This window comes from Pteropus alecto, unplaced genomic scaffold (genome assembly GCF_000325575.1).
Source record: "Pteropus alecto unplaced genomic scaffold, ASM32557v1 scaffold35, whole genome shotgun sequence".
Lineage (NCBI taxonomy): Eukaryota > Metazoa > Chordata > Mammalia > Chiroptera > Pteropodidae > Pteropus > Pteropus alecto.
In genome coordinates this window covers 1,037,539-1,056,586 of record NW_006437828.1, presented here as the reverse complement: position 1 = coordinate 1,056,586, position 19,048 = coordinate 1,037,539, and the positions used below count along the sequence as shown (strand labels likewise).

Sequence of the window (19,048 nt, the reverse complement as noted above, 5' to 3'; positions counted from 1 at the left end):
TTCCTTTCTTTCTTTCTTTCTTTCTTTCTTTCTTTCTTTCTTTCTTTCTTTCTTTCTTTCTTTCTTTCTTTCTTTCTTTCTTTCTTTCTTTGAGAAAAGAAAGAAAGTACAGTAGCCTTTTAACTGGACTCTCCACATATTCTTTTCCCATCTTCTAATTCATTTTATGCACTTCTGCCAGATTATCTTCCTTCAGCATAACTCAGAACATGTCACACTCTGCTTTTAGTTCAAATGCCTTAATTTGAGATTCAAGGCCATTTATAATCTAGACCTATTTCCAGTTTACCTTTTCAGCTTTCTAAATTATTTCACATAGATTTTGTTCTAGTCAAACAGAACTACTTACTCTTTCTTTGTGCTCTATGCTTTCCTCAGTTATACTTCAGAAAAAAAAGATTTTACCATTGTTATACCATTCATCTTATTTTCTCTGTAGGAATCCCTGCATGGCCAAATTGTCCCTGGGCTTTTAGAGTCAGATCAATGCTTACTTCTTCATAAAGTTGTTGTTCCTTTTTTGAAATCTTAGAACACTTTGTCCATATTAAGAAGTGTATTACTTTTTACCTAGCACTAAAATTATGTTTATTTCTTATCTCCTTTAATAGATCGTAAGCTTCTTAAGGTCAGAATTCTTTTTTGTGTTATGTTTGTTTAATTCTATGAATATTTGTGAACAGTCTGTAGGTATTGTGCCGGCCTCTTGCATGTGTATATCATGTAATACTTCTTACAGTCTTGTAGCGGGGGGTATTACGTCCATAAAGATCACAAAGTGGACTTTGAAGAACTGTTAACTAGCTTATTTTATGATTAGACAGCTATTGGGTGATTGAGCTGAGTCTTTTTTGTATGTCTAAAGCATTAGCTCTGAGTCTTAACCTGTAATAAACGTTATAACAAATAATTGTGAAACAAGTGAATTACAAAGCACATAAAACTGGTTACTCTTTGAGCTAAAATGGATGTTCTTGTGCCACTCTCAAATCTTGCCTGTTGTCTAAAGTGAGCCAAGGAGCCTAGCAATATTTCGAGCTTTTGGTACTTTATGAGACATCACTCTTTTCTGTTTTCTTAATTTGAAAGTGTCCTTGTTGGAAGGTAAATAAGGAGAATTCAAGCACATTTTTTATTTCTTGGTACTCATTCATTGTGAAATAATGTGCTACATTTTGGGCCGCTGTACTATGCAGTATAAGATAATGTTCCGTAACTGCCCGGTTTAGTTGAAAATGTTACAAAAGCAAGTAGTGTTTTAATAGTTTTACATAAATAGCTAAGTTTATGAACTTTGAATCTCCCAGCAAAATCCCACCCGTTTTATGTAATCCTTTCCTTTCACAAGTCGATATGTTGTGTTTTTATTATCATTAGGGATTTTTTAAAATGCTGTAAGATCTTCTCAAGTCAGACCAACATCTAAGGTAATTTTCCCAACCCAGCCAGAACTACTTCACTGGACTGAAAAGTCAATTAAACATTCCTAGGAACTTCCTCACCCCTAACACAAACACACACACATGCACACACGCATGCACGTTAATAATTGTCCCTGTAATGCTTTATTATATATCTTTGCACTTTGTTTCCTAAAAGCCTGTTAGTATTTCTTGATAGAGGGAATAAAAATTTACATTAAAAAGAGTTTAAAAACTGCTTAATATAATTATAGTTCTCTTTGGTTTTGTAGTTTTTGATTTGGTAACCATAGCTACATAGAAACCATGGAGAGCTCAATTACTTGAGCATCTGGCAGGTAGTACACATAGAAATCAAATGTACAGAGAGAGATCATAAACCATAGAATTAATTTTGGAAGGAATGGGGCCCTAAACATTCTTATAAAATAAATAGGGCAAGGGAACATCGACAAGTATTTAAACCATGTGCAGGTATAGCTATAGCAAGCAAATTACATGCAGGTGAAGAAAAGGAAAGTGTTTTGTATCTTCCCAAACTGAAACTCTGTACCCATCAAACATTAACTCGCCATTCCCCACCTCCTTCTGATCTCTGGCAACCTTGATTCTGTCTCCATGAATCTGACTAGGTACCTTACAGAAGTGGAATCTTACAATATGTGCCCTTTTCTGTCTGGCTCACTTCACCTAGCCTAATGTCTTCACGGTTTGCTCATATCGTAGCATGTGTCAGGATTTCCTATTGTTATTACTTCACATTATTATTCAGCTTTAAAGTTAGAAAATCCTGACACATGCTACAATATGAATAAAACGTGAGGACATTAGGCTAGGTGAAATGAGCCAGACAGAAAAGGGCAAATATTGTATGCTTTTTATTGTATCTATTGTTTATATACAATAAAATATTGTGTATATAATACAATATTGTATATATTGTAAAATATTGTATGTATATAGATATACATACAGTGAAATGATGTATACCACCACATTTTGTTCATTCATTCACTGATGGACGTTAACGGTGGTTTTCACCTTTTGGCTTTTGTGAATAATGCTGTTACGAACATGGCATATAAATATCTGTTCAAGTTTCTGCTTTCAGTTCTTTTGGGTGTATACCTAGAAGTAGAATTGCTGGATTATATGATTCTTCTCTAATTTTTCTGAGTACCTACCACAGTTATTGCACCATTTACATTCCTGTCAACAATACACGAGAGATTCAATTTCTCCATATCCTCACCAAGAATAGATAGATAGAACCACATTAGGATGGTTTTATATAAAACTATCCTAATAAGTGTGAAGTAAAATCATATTATGGTTTTGATTTGCATTTCCTCGATGCTTAGTGATATTTAGCATCTTTTCATATGCTTATTGTCCATTTGTATGTCTTTGGAGAAATGTATAAGTCTTTTGCCAGTTTTTTAATTGGTTTGTTTGTTTTGTAATTTCTCAGTGTATTTTGGATATCTGTCCCTTATCAGATTTTGCACGTTTTTCACGTTCCATGGATTGCCTTTTTATTCTATTGATCGTGTTCTTTGATGCATGAAAGTTAGGTAAACAGAAGTTCACCTATCTGTTTTTTTTCTTTTGTTACCTGTGCTTACAGCGCCACATCCCAGAAGCCATTGCCAAATCCAATGTTACGTTTTCTTCTACAAGTTTTGTGGGTTTAGCTCTTAATTTAGGTCTGATCCATTTTGAGTTAATTTTTATATATGGCGTAAGAACATAGGTAACATTTCCTGTAATGATAATTATTGAAAATGCACTACAAAGTTTAAAGTTATAAAGATGTATTAAATGACAACTAGTATTTAACAGATATATGTTAACAGCTCAAAACCAAATAAATAGATACATAGGAGTAGATGACTGAATTTCTGTATGACATTTTCAAAGGAATTTATAATGTGAGAAATTGCCGTTGCAAGGAGAATTTTTTTTGTCATTTTCATAATATATTGTGATTTCTCTAATCCTAAATGTAAGTTAGGGAGAAGAAGAAAACAAAATTAGTAGAGTTTGGAAGTTTATTTTTATTAAAGAACGATCAGTTGAATACTTCTTCAAAATATAAATTTATTTTCAAAACAAGTTTTTATTAAGGAAATTTTATTGTAATTGAAAGTAGTCTTCGTACTATAAACTGTAACAGTCTGAGCTCTTTAAACAGTTAGAAATCACAGTTATCAATATTCCTGTAAACTGTTTCCAGTCACTAGACTCTGAGCTCTGTTCCAAGAACTGGGGACGAAGACCAAATATATATTTTTTATTATATTGCAATATCACAAGTGTGGTGTTTGCTAATAAATTTCATGTCTAAAAAATTCATTTTAAAGATAATTTACAGATAATATTTGTCTATTAGATCGCAATTTTAACATGCTTTAAAGTAAAATTCTTACCAAAGTCTGTTATCTTTGAATTTGCTACTTGTTGAGGAGGTTTTTTACTATGTCTTCATTTTATGAGAATAGCTTGTAAATACTTCTGAAAACTGCATGTCAGTGTGTATTTTGGTGCGGGAAGAATGGGGAGAACCTTTGCCTAATTATTGAAGTTAGGAATAAAATGTTTTATATAGTTTGAAATAACGTATAGAAAGCTTTTTTTTCTTGTTCCCATAAGAATGTGCTAAAATAATTCCTGGTGCATTATAAATGTTGTAAATATATTTTTTATGCAAATTTCTGTTTTGTGACTTACTTTTTTCACAGAGTTTGTCAAAACACAATAGAAGCAATATTGGAACTGAAGGTGGACCACCTCCTTTTGTGCCTTTTGGACAGGTAATGTCTTTCATGTTGGCAGATAAATTTTAATCAGCAAAAAGTGTTTTTCATTTGTATTCAAGCTGTGTTTAGTTTTGTGCCAAACTATTCATTCAGAGGTCATGGAGTTATATGGAAATACATTCAGTACAGGAATTTAATAATTGTTTTTTTTTTTCCCTTTACTTTGTAATTAAATTGTTGGTGCAGATGTATTTCTCAAGAGCTGTTAACCCAAAGATTGAAGAAATTAAGAGGCATCCCTGAAGAGCAGCTTGTAACTAATTAAGATAAGGTAGTGGTGGGGCATTTTTTTTTTTTTTTTGAGAGAGAGAAATGCAAAAGTAAGAAGATAAAAATATGCTGTAATTCCTCACTTCGTTCATTAAAAACAAAAGAGGGAGAGAGAGTAAAAGTATAAGTGGAAGGATGAGACCATGAAGTGAGAACGAAGGCAGGGAAGGGCCTTGTTGCCCTTGAGAGCCTGCTGTCCCAGCTTTCCCAGCTGTCCCCTCCAAGAGTGTGTTCATCCGCCTCGATCCAAATACCCATCTCATCAGGGGCTCAATTTTATTTCCATTCGGTATTTTCCTTTTCGACCATGGCAGCCCTGATCCTTCTGTCACTTAAGCTAAGGATTTTCCGTCTCTTTCCTATTTGTCAACCCTTTGCGGCAAAACGTTACCCTGAGGTAGCTCCTCAGCTTGCTGGGACTGCTTGTCTTTCTGGTTGTGCTCAGCATCGAACTACATTGAGAACAAGCTCCTCCAGCCTTTCCCTGCTTTGTCCCTGGAGAGTCCTAGAATAATCCCTGTGGCAGCGTGCTCTTTGCCACGTGATGCCACCATCATTTGGCTATTTGTAATCTGCTTTGCATTCGCTCTTTATTTTTCTTGAGAGTAATGGCTCAGAGTGAAGGTGAGTCAGGGACGAAACAGGTAGGAAACAGACATTCATTTCGATAACAAGTCTAAACAATTTTTCGTGTGAAAAACAGATAACTAGTTGATCAGAAGATAAATGGATAGGATCAGTTGATTGGTATCATCAAAAACCATTTTGTAGGATCCACTCAAATAAAAGTCTTTGCATCATATCTGTAGGTCGATTTTTTTGTGCTTCGGAACAAGGAAGGTCAAGATAAAAGGAGGCACGATGCCCTCCATTGTGATATATGTGGATGATATTTCTACCAGTGTCATAAAACCCCCGGGATGAAAACATTAGAGTGTAAACATTCTAATTATATTGAAACTGTTATGTTTTTAAGAATTTGCTTTTCCCTTAAACATTTGGATGATAATACTTCTTTGATAAATTACTCAGACTTACAGTTAATTATTTTCAAAAACTTGAAGTGCTTTTTTTTATCCTAAAGAATTTTTTTTTAATTTTAATTTTTCATTTAAAGTTGACATTCAATATTATTTTATATTAGTTTCAGATATACAGCTTAGTGGTTAGGCATTTATATAATTTACAAAGTGATCCTCTCCGATTACTCTAGTATCCACCTGGCACTATACATAGTTATTACAATAGTTTTGACTATATTCCCTTTGCTGTACCTTACATCCATCCCCATGACTATTTTTTAACTATCAATTTGTACTTCTTAATCCCCTCACCTTTTTCACCCAGCTCCTCAGTTCCTGGTGTGTTTTATAATTTTTTTTTAATCTTAGGAAACATAATAAAAGTTATCATTTCAATAATATTATTTGTTGATAGAGTCCATTCTGAAAAATTTTTATCTAGCAGATCTTAGCCTTGCGTAAGAATTAAAGACAGATAATGCTGGCTGTGAATTAGTATCAACAGGTTATATTTATACCGCTAAAAATCTATATTTGTTTAACTTTTTTGAGAACATGTTTTTCTTTCATTAATGAGTTGAGAAAAAGTTCATTTTATAGGATTTTTACTGCTAGGATTAGAAGGGAAAACAAAATTCAGAGCTTATTTTTAGGTAATGAAAGTTTTTTCAATTGGTATTTTATGAGACTGAAAATCAAAAACTATACCCTGATTGAAGGAGAAGAAGCTATGTTTTCAGCTTTTGGTTTATAAGTTCAGAGATATATTTTTTTATGTTAACTATACTACTCAACCCTCCTATGGATATTGTGGCATAATGTGTTAATCACTATCCTAATAAAAAACTGAATTTACCTTTTTTTTGTGCAATAGTCTAGACTATTTGAAATTTAAAATTATTTTAAGCCATTATCCTAAAATGAAACAGATCTCTTGGTTTGATGTACATTTTAAATATGTGCCCTGTTCAGATGGCCACATTTTTGTGTAGTTTTTTATTTAAAAGTTACTTTAAAAAAACTATTTTTTATTATGTTGACATTAGTTAATGAAATCCATTAATTAGTTAATGAAAAGTTACTTTAAAAAATTATTTTTTATTATATTGACATTAGTTAATGAAATCCAGTAAGTTTCAGGTGTACAATTTAGCAGTAAGGAATACATATATTGCATTGTGTGTTCACCGCCCATAGTTAGACTTCTTTCTGTCACCACATATTTGACCAAAAAGTTACTTTAATCAGTTTTTCTATCTTCATTTTTAAATCTATGGGAAAGAATTGTATTTTTATGGGCTCTCAGCTATTGCAATACAAACATTTTTGAAGAAGTAATACTTTTGTATGAAAACCTTGAATCTCTTTTGGAACTACTGAAGTAATTGATTTTTATTTGTTATTATCAGAAGTGTGTATCTCATGTCCAAGTGGATAGCAGAGAACTTGATCGAAGAAAGACATTGCAAGTTACCATGCCTGTCAAACCTACCAATGATAATGATGAATTTGAAAAGCAAAGGACTGCTGCTATTGCAGAAGTTGCAAAAAGCAAAGAAGTAAGAAACTAAATCATAACATTTTCTTATTTCTTGTCATTATATTCTGTTTACATTACTTATAATTAATATTGTCTTTTCATATAGCATAACTAATTCAACGAACTTTTGACATTCCTCATGCATATTCCATCAGTGGAAAGATGCCTTGGTACCTTATGGAGTCTTAAGCTTACACATTTGCTCATATGTCCTTTTGCCAAATCCATTAAGTTACTCTTGCTGGCAAACCACCCTTCTTTTCTCCCTCTTCCTTTTCTTCTTAACAGTGTAACAACTGAACCCAGCATTTTTTATTATGGCAGAAGGTTTCCTGTTATTAGTTGGGCTTGATGACACTTTTTGAGGATAATTTCCCCCTATCCTAGCAACTTCTAAGAATGCAGGTAAAAATCAGAAGATGAATCAGTGGCTCAGGATTAATATATCTGTCAGTTTTCATTCTTAAATTTTTAAATATATTATAAAAATATTTTTTCTTTGGATTATATGTGTATTTGTACACGTGCACACAGACACCCCCCCAACATTTACTATTGATAGCCAAATGGTTTTTTAAAATTATTTTTAATTTGATTATTTGATATACATGGTTTCTGTAGTTACTTAGTGATTTTTAGACGTTGATAAGAAATTTTAATTCATGAATTAGTTGCTTAGACCTTTCTTAACCAGTGAAATTGAAATATTTTCCTTAATTCAAAACCAGTAGTGAATCTTAGCTTATTGCTTTCTGTTGAAATTCAGTGTAAGGAGGAGACTTCTTGCATGGAGTTGTTCTTCCTGCATTGTGTCTTTCTGTTGTCAGTCTAACGTAGGGGCCAAGGGCACAGACTCTGGAATCAGGCAGCCTGGAAGCACATCCTGCTGACGACTTTGGATAAGTTATTTAAATTTTGCACCCCATTTTTCTTTATCTATGAAAAGAAGATAATAAGGGTACCTACTTCATATGGTTATGGTGAGAATTAAAATTGATAATCTTAAAGACACTTAGAACACTACATAGCACAGATCACAATATTTCTTTGCTAAAAGCTCTCAATAAATGTGACTATTGCCATTCTTCAGTGTCTCCTGTCTTCTAAGGCACATTTTAAAAAATAATTGTTGATATTTCTGAAATTAATACATTTTACTTAGTTTACATGGAATGTATTTTCCCCAAAAAGCTATCAAAAATAAAGAATTTTAGAAGAGGATCTTGGGTGTATATCAATTTCTTAATGACGCTAGGAAAGTTGTTATTTTGATTTACATTTTCCTCAAACTTTTCTCCCAAAATTTTGGTCGATGTAGTTACCGCTACCTATTTACTGTAATATAGTTCATTTTGTAAGGTCACAATTAATCACGTTATATTTTCCCATAAGTATTTACTAAACAAAGAATTATAGTTTTCTGAAGCAGACTTAAAACTTCTCAATTTGTATGTGAGAGAGTTGATGGAGGCTCAAAACTTGCCCAATGTTACCCAGTGGCAATTTTAGGACTAAACCTGTGTGTATTACAGTAGAGGATTATATCCATTTATCTTTCTATGTAGATAACTATACACATATTTATATTGAATCTGTCTGAACATCAGAGTCACGTAACAGTGTCATTGTCCTGCAAAGATATTTTATGATCATTCATTTAAACACTTATGTGGATTTGGTGGAATCTAGTACAAATGACCAAGTGAAGATTTTAATTTTTTTTCTTTTAGTCCCTCATTCAGCAAATGTTATTTGAGAACCTACCACATGCCAGGAAGTGTTTTAAATGCTTAGGTTAAATCAATGAACAAATAGACAAAAGACCCCTGCCCTTATCAAGTTTATATTATAGTAAGGGCAACAGACTATTAGCGTAATAACTATGTAAATGATAAGGTAGGATAGACGTTGGTAAGTGCTACGGGGGAAAAAAGAAAAAGTAGAGTCAGAGGGGAAATGGGGTGTGCTGGGCGTGCTGTTTGGGGAGGTGCAGTTTAAAATAGGACGGTCAGAAATTGAGAATTCTTTGAAATTCTTGGGTAGTTTACATTCTAGTAAGGACAGTAAATAATGTAAACATACTTAATAAGTAAATTGTAGATTTCAGTTGTAAGTATAGTAGTTTGATTAGGCCTCAAAAGGGTGAGATTTGAGCAAAGACTTGGAAGAGATAAGAGAATTAGCTCTGTAGTTATCTGAGAGGCATAGTTCAGGGAGAAGGGAAAGCAGTTGCAAAGGCTCAGAAGCAGATGTATCTGTCTGTTCAAGGAATAGCAAGGCGACCAGTGGAAACAGAGCAAAGGGAAAAGAAGTAGAATATAAAGTGAAGAGCGATAATGGGGTTCTGCTTACATGGGGCCCTGTAAGGCATCTTAAAGACATTGACCTTTATTCAGGGAGATGTGAAGAGCCTTTGGAGGGTTTTCAGCTTAGCAGTAACACCAGCCGACCTACATTCTAAAAGTCTAATTCTGGTTGCTGTGTTCAGAACAGATTGTAGAGAAGGAAAGTTGGAATCAGACAAGATAGGAAATGATTGAAATAGTCCAGGGAGAGAAAAATGATGGGAGCTCGAATGAAGATGGCAGCCGTGTAGGTGGTGCAGAGTAGTCGGATTCCGGAATTGGGAGAGCAGACTCATCGGGGTCTCTGAGAGATGGAATGTGGCACGTGAGGGAAGGAGAGATGTCACGAATGACTCCAAGGCTTTTGCCCTGAGAAATCAGCTGGTTAGAGTCGCTCACCTTGAATTGGAGAAGACTGGGGCGGGACAAGCTAGAGAGGAGGAATATCTGGTGTTTCGTTTTGAACATGAAGCGCGTGTCAGATAGCCATGTGATAACATTTAATAGGCAGTGAGACAGAAGAATGTAGTTGAAGGGCGAGCTTTGACAGGGATATATACATTTGAGAGTTGTAGTCATATAGATGATAGTCAGAATCATGAGGCCAAGCAAGATCACTGAAGGAATAAGTGCCAAGGGGGAAGAGAGAGGGGCGAGGAGTGAACGCATTCGCATTTCAGCCTTACAGGTTGGGTGAAGAAGTGGAGCCAGCCAAGGTGAGACAGGATCAAAACGAGAGAATGCAGAAATTATGCCATGGAGGAAGGAGTGTTGAACTTACCAAAAACTATTGACCAGTTATGTAAAATGTGGCCTGAGAATTAATGTGGGATTGGGAGGTCATTTATTCCCCGCACGTTATCCTTAATGTTCATGTAGACGATGACAAGATAAAATACGTGGTGTTAAAGTGTGTGTGTGCAGATGTCAGTGATGGGTTGGCACGGTGAAAGTCTATTCACGTTCTCTAACGATTATTTCAGTTATTTCAGTGAGAGAGTAAGCAAGGCCGATAGCAACAACAGGGGAGAGGATGCTGGAGGTTTGAGGAGTGAGGAGAATGTGTAAAATGATGGTCTAGAAGACAGAGAGCGAAGGGCCTAGGGAAATGCAGTGAGATTGCGAGGCAGCCTGAAAGGCCCACTTGAGTTTCGTAGCTGTGGTGAGCTCACAGATGCCTAACTCCCATAACACGGGCGAGATGCCGTGGCTCATAAAAGACAAGGTCATTTACCTTGTGGGTAACGTTCAAGTTGTGATGTTTCTAGATATTTATATTTTTAGTGAGTGACAACTATTTTAAAGCAATGAGGAGCAATTCTGAAAATGCCATTTATCCTATTCCTTAATCCATAAAATGGAAAGAAAATAATAAGGAAATGCATCCAGAAGTTGGGAATATTTCACTGGCACCAAAAGAAAAAGCACTTTTGGAGTTACAGAATTTAAATTCCAGACATATATTTAATTTGGAACAGGTCAGGCTCCAGTCTTTTCAGATAACTATGTTCAAATATTTTAAGCAAAACAGTAATACTGCCACCTGTTACGAGTGTTTTCCACCTGCCAGCTACTGAATTCATCACTAAGATTGATGTCATTAATCCTGACAACATTGCAGTCAGGTAGCTTTTATCATCCCCAGTTTAAGCATGAGAAACTTGAAGCTCATGGAAGGAGGAAGTGACTTGCCTAAGAGCAGGAGCTAGGAAGCGGCTGAGCCAAAATTTAGTCCTAGCTTTGTCTAGCTCCAAAGCTACTGTTCTTAACTGTGCTGTATTGTCTCCCAGTCTAATAAACTTTGTGTCATATTAATATTAGTAATGACTATCAAGACAATCCAAATCTGTTCTGTGCTGGGGCTGCATAAACCGAAAACTGAATGAATCTAATAATACATCTTCGGTCTTTGAAGATGTTTTAATTTTGATTTAAAGTAAATTTAAATATTTTGGTATATCAACTACCTATTAAATATATTTAATATATTCTCCATTAGTGCTTATCGAACATCATTTTTCTGTGTTTCAGGTTCTATTTCTTAATATTTTTATCTGATTCAGAGTAACTTCCCAGTGTTATATAAATTTATATTTAAGATGTTTTCTTACTGTAATCATTTAAAAACATTTTAATATATTGATCATTATCTCTAATAAAAATCAAATCTTGACTTCTTCTTCTTTTATTATGTCTATTAGAACCATAAAGATATTATGTATGTAATCAGATGTTTAATTTGATATTGTACAAGTAACAACTGTGGGATGCTTTTTAATCAAGAATTTATATCTTTCCAAACCAGTGTTCTTTGTGTTCTAGTCTTTTCACAGTAGTTTTGGTAAAACACAAATGAAATCAAATCAATTTTCAAATTTAATCACATATATAATTATTCAAATAAGTCAGGTAAAATAAGAAATATGGACTTTAAAATTTTTATACATATTGGTAAGACATAGTATATATAATTAATGCAAGTAATAACTTAGTAATGAGAGTTTCAATTCAATGTTAAAGTTTAATTTATTCATTTACTTTCTAAGGTTACAGGATCATATTACTGGATTATGGACATAATGTAACTGATCCCTAGACAGATTTAGTGCCATACCAAAGATAGCCTTGCCGTGTAGCTGGATTTTTTTGTACCCCAGGTCTCATGATATTAGTCAAGTATTTTACCCTAGAATCATTTTTCACACCTAATCTCCACAGTGCTTGTATTATTTTATTTTCTTCGAAATTGTTGTCTATTTAAGTTTATTCTGATGACTTGCCTTTGAGGCTTAAAACATTATAATTCTGTAGTTATTTTATTGCCTTCCCTGGACTTATAGAAAGAAGAGATTATGGCTCGTAGGTATTTGTTTTAAAAAAATTAGGTAACTTTTTTTTCTCTCATGTAAAGCATAACTAAGAAACTTTTAACTATTTCCATTTTGCTAGATATTTTTACTTGTAGCCTCGTCCTTAGAACCATTTTTAAATGGCATTTACTGACATCTCTTTTGTCTTTCTCTTATCTAAAGACCAAGACATTTGGAGGAGGAGGCGGTGGTGCTAGAAGTAATCTCAACATGAGTGCTGCCGGTAACCGCAATAAGGAAATTTTACAGAAGGAAAAGTCAGTCAAGTCGGAGGGGAAACACGAAGGTGTCTATAGAGAATTGGTAAGGCTGAAGAACCAACACAAAGTTGAGGTGTTCTTTCTTTATCGCCTTGATGATTTTTTATTCATCAATACACTGAACAAAGCCAGTGGTAATTGTGAGAACAATTACCACTGGCTTTGTTCAGTGTATTATGTATTATGGGTAGATGATAAAACTCTAGGAAGGCATTCATTAAGAATTACAATTCACTCATGGAAAATTTGGATGATTTAAAAAATAATCTTTTAGAATAGATTGATAAAAAGTCATCAAACTAAATAGAAGACACTCAATGGAAATTATATTCTAAAAGTTGATGCATCAAAAACACAGTTATCTGACCTTCCTTATCCTTTTCCACATCTTTTCTCAAATGTCTAAAATGATTTTGTTTTGGTTTTTGGAAAATATATATTGTAACAAGCATATGTATATTATAGACTCAATGGCAAAATATACCTAGATTTTTAAGATAAATAAGAGGAATCGAACATATTTCTGATATGCTACAGTGTCCTCAGATATAACAGAACTGACAAAAATTCATTTTCAGAGGTTGAATGACTGGACAATTTTGTCTGTAGTATACAGAATACTAAGACTAACTGAAATAATGGGGGTTTACTATCTTATAGCAAGCAATTCAGAAGTAGATGGTTATAAAGGCTGATAAATTCCTGTAACAATGTTAGCGCTCTGGTTGGCACTTCTGTGATTTCTTAGCTTTCTTCTCAGTGTTATGGGATTCTCCATGCATTAAATCTTCATGCAGAAAAATTCAAAGGCTAGAAAGAAAAGGGGCATTTCCCTGGGCATGGGTCTGTTTTATCAGATAAGAAAATATTTTCTGAAATCTCCAGCAAATTCCATTTATGTCACATGGACTAGAAATAGGTCACTGGCCAGAGGGAATGGGTTTATAACTATGGGGCTAGGCTTTCTTTTCCTTGAACATATGACCACCTCATTATTAACAACAAAAAAAAAGTTTTCAGGTACAGCCAGCTGAAAAAGACATCGTCCCTAACTCAAGAAGCTCTTAAACCTCTTGAGAGTAAATTGAGAACACTTGCCTAGGGCTATCTTGCTATAGAACACCAGTGACTTGCAGTTTGGGGTTGCTATGAGGGTTAAAAACATGTGAAAGGATTGACATCACAAAGACGGTTGAATAGAAAGTTCCAGAAATTTGCCCCTCGGACTGACAGGCACTGTCCGAAGCAATTATTTCATAACCCTGGAGCCTAGTCAAACTCTTGCAACATCCAGAGTAGTGATTGATGGAGAAGAGGCTGGTCACAGCTGATCACAGAGATAATGGGACAAAGACTTCAGTGGTCACATACTACAGAAATATAGCTTTGCAGAACAAGTTCAGAAGGTCACTAAACAAACTTACAAGTATGGTTTTATCAAGGTAACAACAGCAGTCTCTGAGGAGAGAGAATTTGATTTTCAAAATTACCACCATTTCAGTATTCGAAATGTCCAGTTCTCAACAAAAAAATTACAGAGCATAACAAAAAATAGGAAAGTATGACTTATTCTTAGGAAAAAAAAGAAATTGACGGAAATCATCCCTGAAGAAGCCCAGGCATTGGACTTCCAAAATGAAGGCTTAAACTGTCTTAACTATGCTGAAAGCTCTGAAGTGAACCATTGACAGGAGAACATTGTATGAACAGATAGGGAATATCAATGAGGAGATAGAAATTATTTTAAAAAACAATAAAATTTCTGGAGCTGAAAAATAGCTGAAATTAAAAAAAAATATTATTAGTCAAGTTCAACATCAGATATGAACAGGCAGAAGAAAGAATCAGTGAACTATAATATAGGGCAATTGAAATGACCCAGTCTAAGATGTGGAGAGAGAAAAGAATGAAGAAAAATAGAGCCTAAAAGGACTTATAGGGTACCATCAAATAAGATAAAGAGTCAGTTTCCCGTTAAAAATTATGGAGGCAGGAAAGTGGTGGGGTGATATACTGAAAATATTGAAAGGAAAAACTGTTAAGCTAGAATTCTATATCCAGGAAAACTGCCTTTCAAAAATGGAGACCATCAAAAGGATAATTTAAAATGCTGATGTGAGTTTGAATGTACATGAATTATTCCAATAACTACCAAATTCTTTTTGCAAGTTGGATGGTTTTCAGAAATTCCATTTTTAACAGTGGGAAGAAGACTCGATTGGAATGTCAGCTGATAAGTCCTTAAAATAACTTTTGATAATAGATGGTAGTGTAGGTTGAATTATGTGCTTTACATAATATATATTGATGTTCTGACCACCAGCACCTTAAAATGTGACTTTATTTGGAAACAGGGTCTTTACACTGTTGTCAAGTTAAAAAGAGGTCATTAGAGTGGGCCCTAATCCAATATCACCCTAATTCAATCTCTTTATAAAAAGAGAAAATTTATACAAGGAAACAGACCCATCTAGGGGAAAAATGTTCTGGAGACACATAGCAAGAGGGTGGTCATGTGTCCGGAGTGATAGATCTACAAGCCAGGGAATACCAAGGATTGCTAACTAACAAAAGGAGCTGGAAGAGGCAAGGAGGCTCTCCTCTAGAGCTGTTAAAGAGAGCAAGGCCCTGCCAACAGCTCAGTCGAGAGCTTGGTTAACTGCAAGTCAGGTCAATGAGAAAGCTGGAATAAGTTAAACCAAAGTCGGATATTATCTGATTATTAAAAGAGTTTTTAGTTAAGTTCTGTGTATGGGATAGTTTCTTTTATTATTATTATTATCAACTTCAAGTATATAGTACGTTGGTTAGACATTTATATAGTTTATAAAACAATCCCCTTAATTGCTCCTTCTCTCTAAAGTTAATTAGATATTTATTTGGGAGATAATTAGGACAGGGAAGGGTTTGGAAGGTTTGATTACTTTTTATATTCAGTTAAGTTTTTGAATAAAATGGATGAATTATAGTTTTGATGTCCAGTCCTTTTTACTTTTATCTTAGCATATCTACAGCAGAGATGTAAATTTTTTCTTACGTGTCAATTCTGATCTATTAATAGTAGCTACTGTGCTTAGAAAGGATTCTGTGTTTGCAAGGACATGGTCAGTTTTTGGAAAAAAGTGCTCTGCTTTTATCAAAGTCTACATGGGCATCAGAGTGGCTGTCTAACATGCATGCCATGTACGTGCTCTCTTAAAGCCTACCCATCTTAACTCTTAGATGTACAAAAGTTACTTATGTATCCCTCAGCCAGCTGTGGTTCAAGAAATTTGTTCATGAGATACGTTCATATTACTTAAATAGTTGTTGAATTGTACTCAGGTCTAGATTTTGGGTTCTGGCATTTGTAAAGCAGATTTTTCTATTCAGAGTACAGTTTGTCAAACATCCCAGATAGTATTGCTAATGAGTACAGAGCAGGATGTTGAAACAATAGAGGGTAGGAAAAAAAACAGAGCTACTGAGATGGTACAGTTTTGTTAGTATCATTTTATATTTTGCATTTTTGGAGAGGTGCTACATAAAGTACATTTCCTGTCTAGAATGGAGAAGTATTAACCATGGAAATTTTTAATTAGCTACTTTTCATTGTGTCTGTATTTTCAAAAGTCTTTTCTGACATATCACAAAATTCCTTTTTGTTTTGCTTTGTTATGGTTTTGCATTTTTAATGGTACTTGTGAAGTCAGAGTACTCAGGGCACAGCCCTGCATATCATGCAATTCTTTCTTGACTATTGGTATGAAAAAAACAGCAAGTGAATGTTGTATGAATAGACATTTTCTATAAGCATGAGATGCAATATTTAGTTAAAAAACAGTATATAGTTAAAAACATATACCTTGCTTGATTTATTGGCTCTCAGAGTAGCTTTTCTCTTAATTCCTTACAGGTTGATGAAAAGGCTCTGAAGCACATAACAGAAATGGGCTTTAGTAAGGAAGCATCAAGGCAAGCTCTTATGGACAATGGCAACAACTTAGAAGCAGCGCTGAACGTACTTCTTAACAGCAATAAGCAGAAACCTGTTACGGGTCCACCTCTGAGAGGTATAACTCATTAAGCAGTGTGCCAGATATTATTGTTTGCTTTTCAGTGTAATATGTGTTGTTGGCAGAGGCTGAGTTTTATTGCTGTGGAAACTATAACTTCATTTACCATTGTGTTAAGCAGAAGAAACACCAGTTTTGAACTAATCATTGCATAGTCAAACATACGTGATTTTTCAAGTTCTAATCCTATAATCTTTTAAAAACTAGTTTAAAAAATTTTATGAAAATGATTTTTTCTTCAAAAGATAATTTACATGAAAAAATTAAAATAGATCATTTAGAGGATTAAAAGAATATACAGAAAAATCTGAAAAGAAATATATACAGAATCCTACTTAAGATGTCTGCGGATTATATTTTTTTGTATTTTCTTATTTTGTTTTTGCATGTATCATATGTGTGTCTTGCTTTACTTCTTAAGGTAAAGGAAAAGGCAGGGGGCGGATAAGATCTGAAGATGAAGAGGAACTGGGAAGTGCAAGGCCATCAGCACCAAGCACATTATTTGATTTCCTGGAATCTAAAATGGGGACTTTGAGCGTGGAAGGTAGGCTAACTTAAAGTAGATTTTTTTCTTAAAAGACCAAGATTTATTAGTAATTATACAAAAAGGTTTAATAGAGCAAGTAACAATATGAACCTCTGTTCTGGGTATTTATAAATTTATTTAAGTAGAGATTTTCTATTGGACAAAAGCACAGAAGAAAATTTAGTTACTTTCCAAAAATACTAAATAGCAGCTTACTTTTCTCTCTAACTATATGATGAGTAATAATGCAACTCTTTCCTTTTTTTTTACTAGATGACTGTTTCAGCTGTGAAAATAAGTAGTTATGTTGGAGAAGTTATATAATCTTATATAATTTATTTCAATTGTGAAATTGGTCTATCTCTCCTTTTTCCACATATTATATATTATATCAAAATAGTCCCCCAGTGAGTGAATAAGCTCCTACAATGTGATATATTTCTTAATATGATATACTCTAATGATTAACATAAATACTGAAAAGAGAAATAAGTATGTGTATCTTTTTTTCTAAACTGGAATATAGTAAATGTTTCTAAAATAGTGAGTTTTCAAATACGATTCCAAAACTTTAGGGAAATATACTTTTAAATTTAGTTTTTACTTTTAGATATATTTTGAGTCAAACTAAAGCTCAGAAATAAAATGCGTTATGACAAATTTGAAATGTCCAGATATCACAAAAATAACTTATTTGCTAGATTACATAGAAAAGGCAATGCATTATTTGAGAAAACAAATGTTTGATGTGGACAAGATTTATAAGCAGACACATGTAAGAGCAGTATTTTCTTGGTTATAAAGCATGATGTATTGGTTTTCTATTGTTGTTTAACAAATTACAACAAAATTACTAGCTTAAAACAACACAGATTTATTTATTTCATCATTCCTGTGGGTCAAGAATCCAGGCACAGCTTAATTAAGGCCTTTGCTCCGGGTCTCACATACTGAAATCGATATTTCAATTGGGTTATGAACATGCTGGAAGCTTGAGGTCCTCTTACAACTTCACTGGTTGTTAGCAAAACTTGGTTCCAAAATTCAATTTTTTGTGTATGTAGGACTCAGGTCCCCATTTTCTTGCCTGAAGTTACCTGGGAGTGTTGTCTACTGCTAAAGCCCTCACATCCTTGCCTTGTGACCCGCCCCGTAGGTAATTCACAGCAGGTTCGTGTGCTTCTGCAAGGCCAGCAGGATCTCAGCCGCTTCTTCAGATCTTTGACTTCTTGACATTTTTGTCCCAACCTCCCTTCGTAGTATCCCAGTCGGAGCTCCTTCAATTTCCTTTTAGCCTTCTGTCTCCCTGCATTTGCTTTTGACTCTCAGAGTATCTCCTAAATCATAATGAGGTTGAGACTGAGAAATGTAATTCTGCTGTGACCCGTGGACCTATAAATGCTTTAGTTCTCACAGAATGCATCCTATACCAAAAAAATGAAGTAATGTTAGCATTCTCCTTACAAAAAGGTATCAAAGTTAACTAAGATGTATGATGAGAATAATACACTCAAAACTGCATATCAGTGTTAGAGAGATTTACTTCTGTGGAGACAGAAATTTATGAACACATCTGTTAATAGTGGGTATTATTTTAGTCGAATATGTTATATTTATGTTACTATTGCTAATGTGACAGAGAGTCAGCTAGAAAGTCAGCTAGAATGTGAGAAAAATATGAACATTGTAATAGTATTCTAGACCCCTGATTTTCACAGGGACTATATAGCCTATGACCTTCATAAATTCCCAAACTCAAGAAATTAAAGATATTTCTAATACTTGTACAGGCTTTTAAATTTTAAACACATTCACATGTTCCTGTGATCATCCTAATCCCAGAAATTACCTCCTCCTCTCTCGCCCAATTTAGAGTTTTCTGTTTTACTCAATGACCACAATTCTCAGAGAAGCAAA

At 34.1% G+C, this 19,048-nt stretch overlaps 1 protein-coding gene across 3 annotated transcripts in view; it reads left to right on the top strand.

Annotated features, from left to right (window-relative positions):
- TDRD3 (tudor domain containing 3) overlaps nucleotides 1–19,048 on the top strand; it is a 135,786-nt gene that overhangs the window by 62,015 nt on the left and 54,723 nt on the right. For all 3 annotated transcript variants that reach the window (XM_025049012.1, XM_006914938.3, XM_025049013.1), the window contains exons 6-10: nucleotides 4,163–4,234; nucleotides 6,942–7,091; nucleotides 12,450–12,590; nucleotides 16,443–16,599; nucleotides 17,024–17,149. In XM_025049012.1, coding sequence (XP_024904780.1) covers nucleotides 4,163–4,234; nucleotides 6,942–7,091; nucleotides 12,450–12,590; nucleotides 16,443–16,599; nucleotides 17,024–17,149 — 646 coding nt within the window. The remainder of the gene's footprint in view (nucleotides 1–4,162; nucleotides 4,235–6,941; nucleotides 7,092–12,449; nucleotides 12,591–16,442; nucleotides 16,600–17,023; nucleotides 17,150–19,048) is intronic.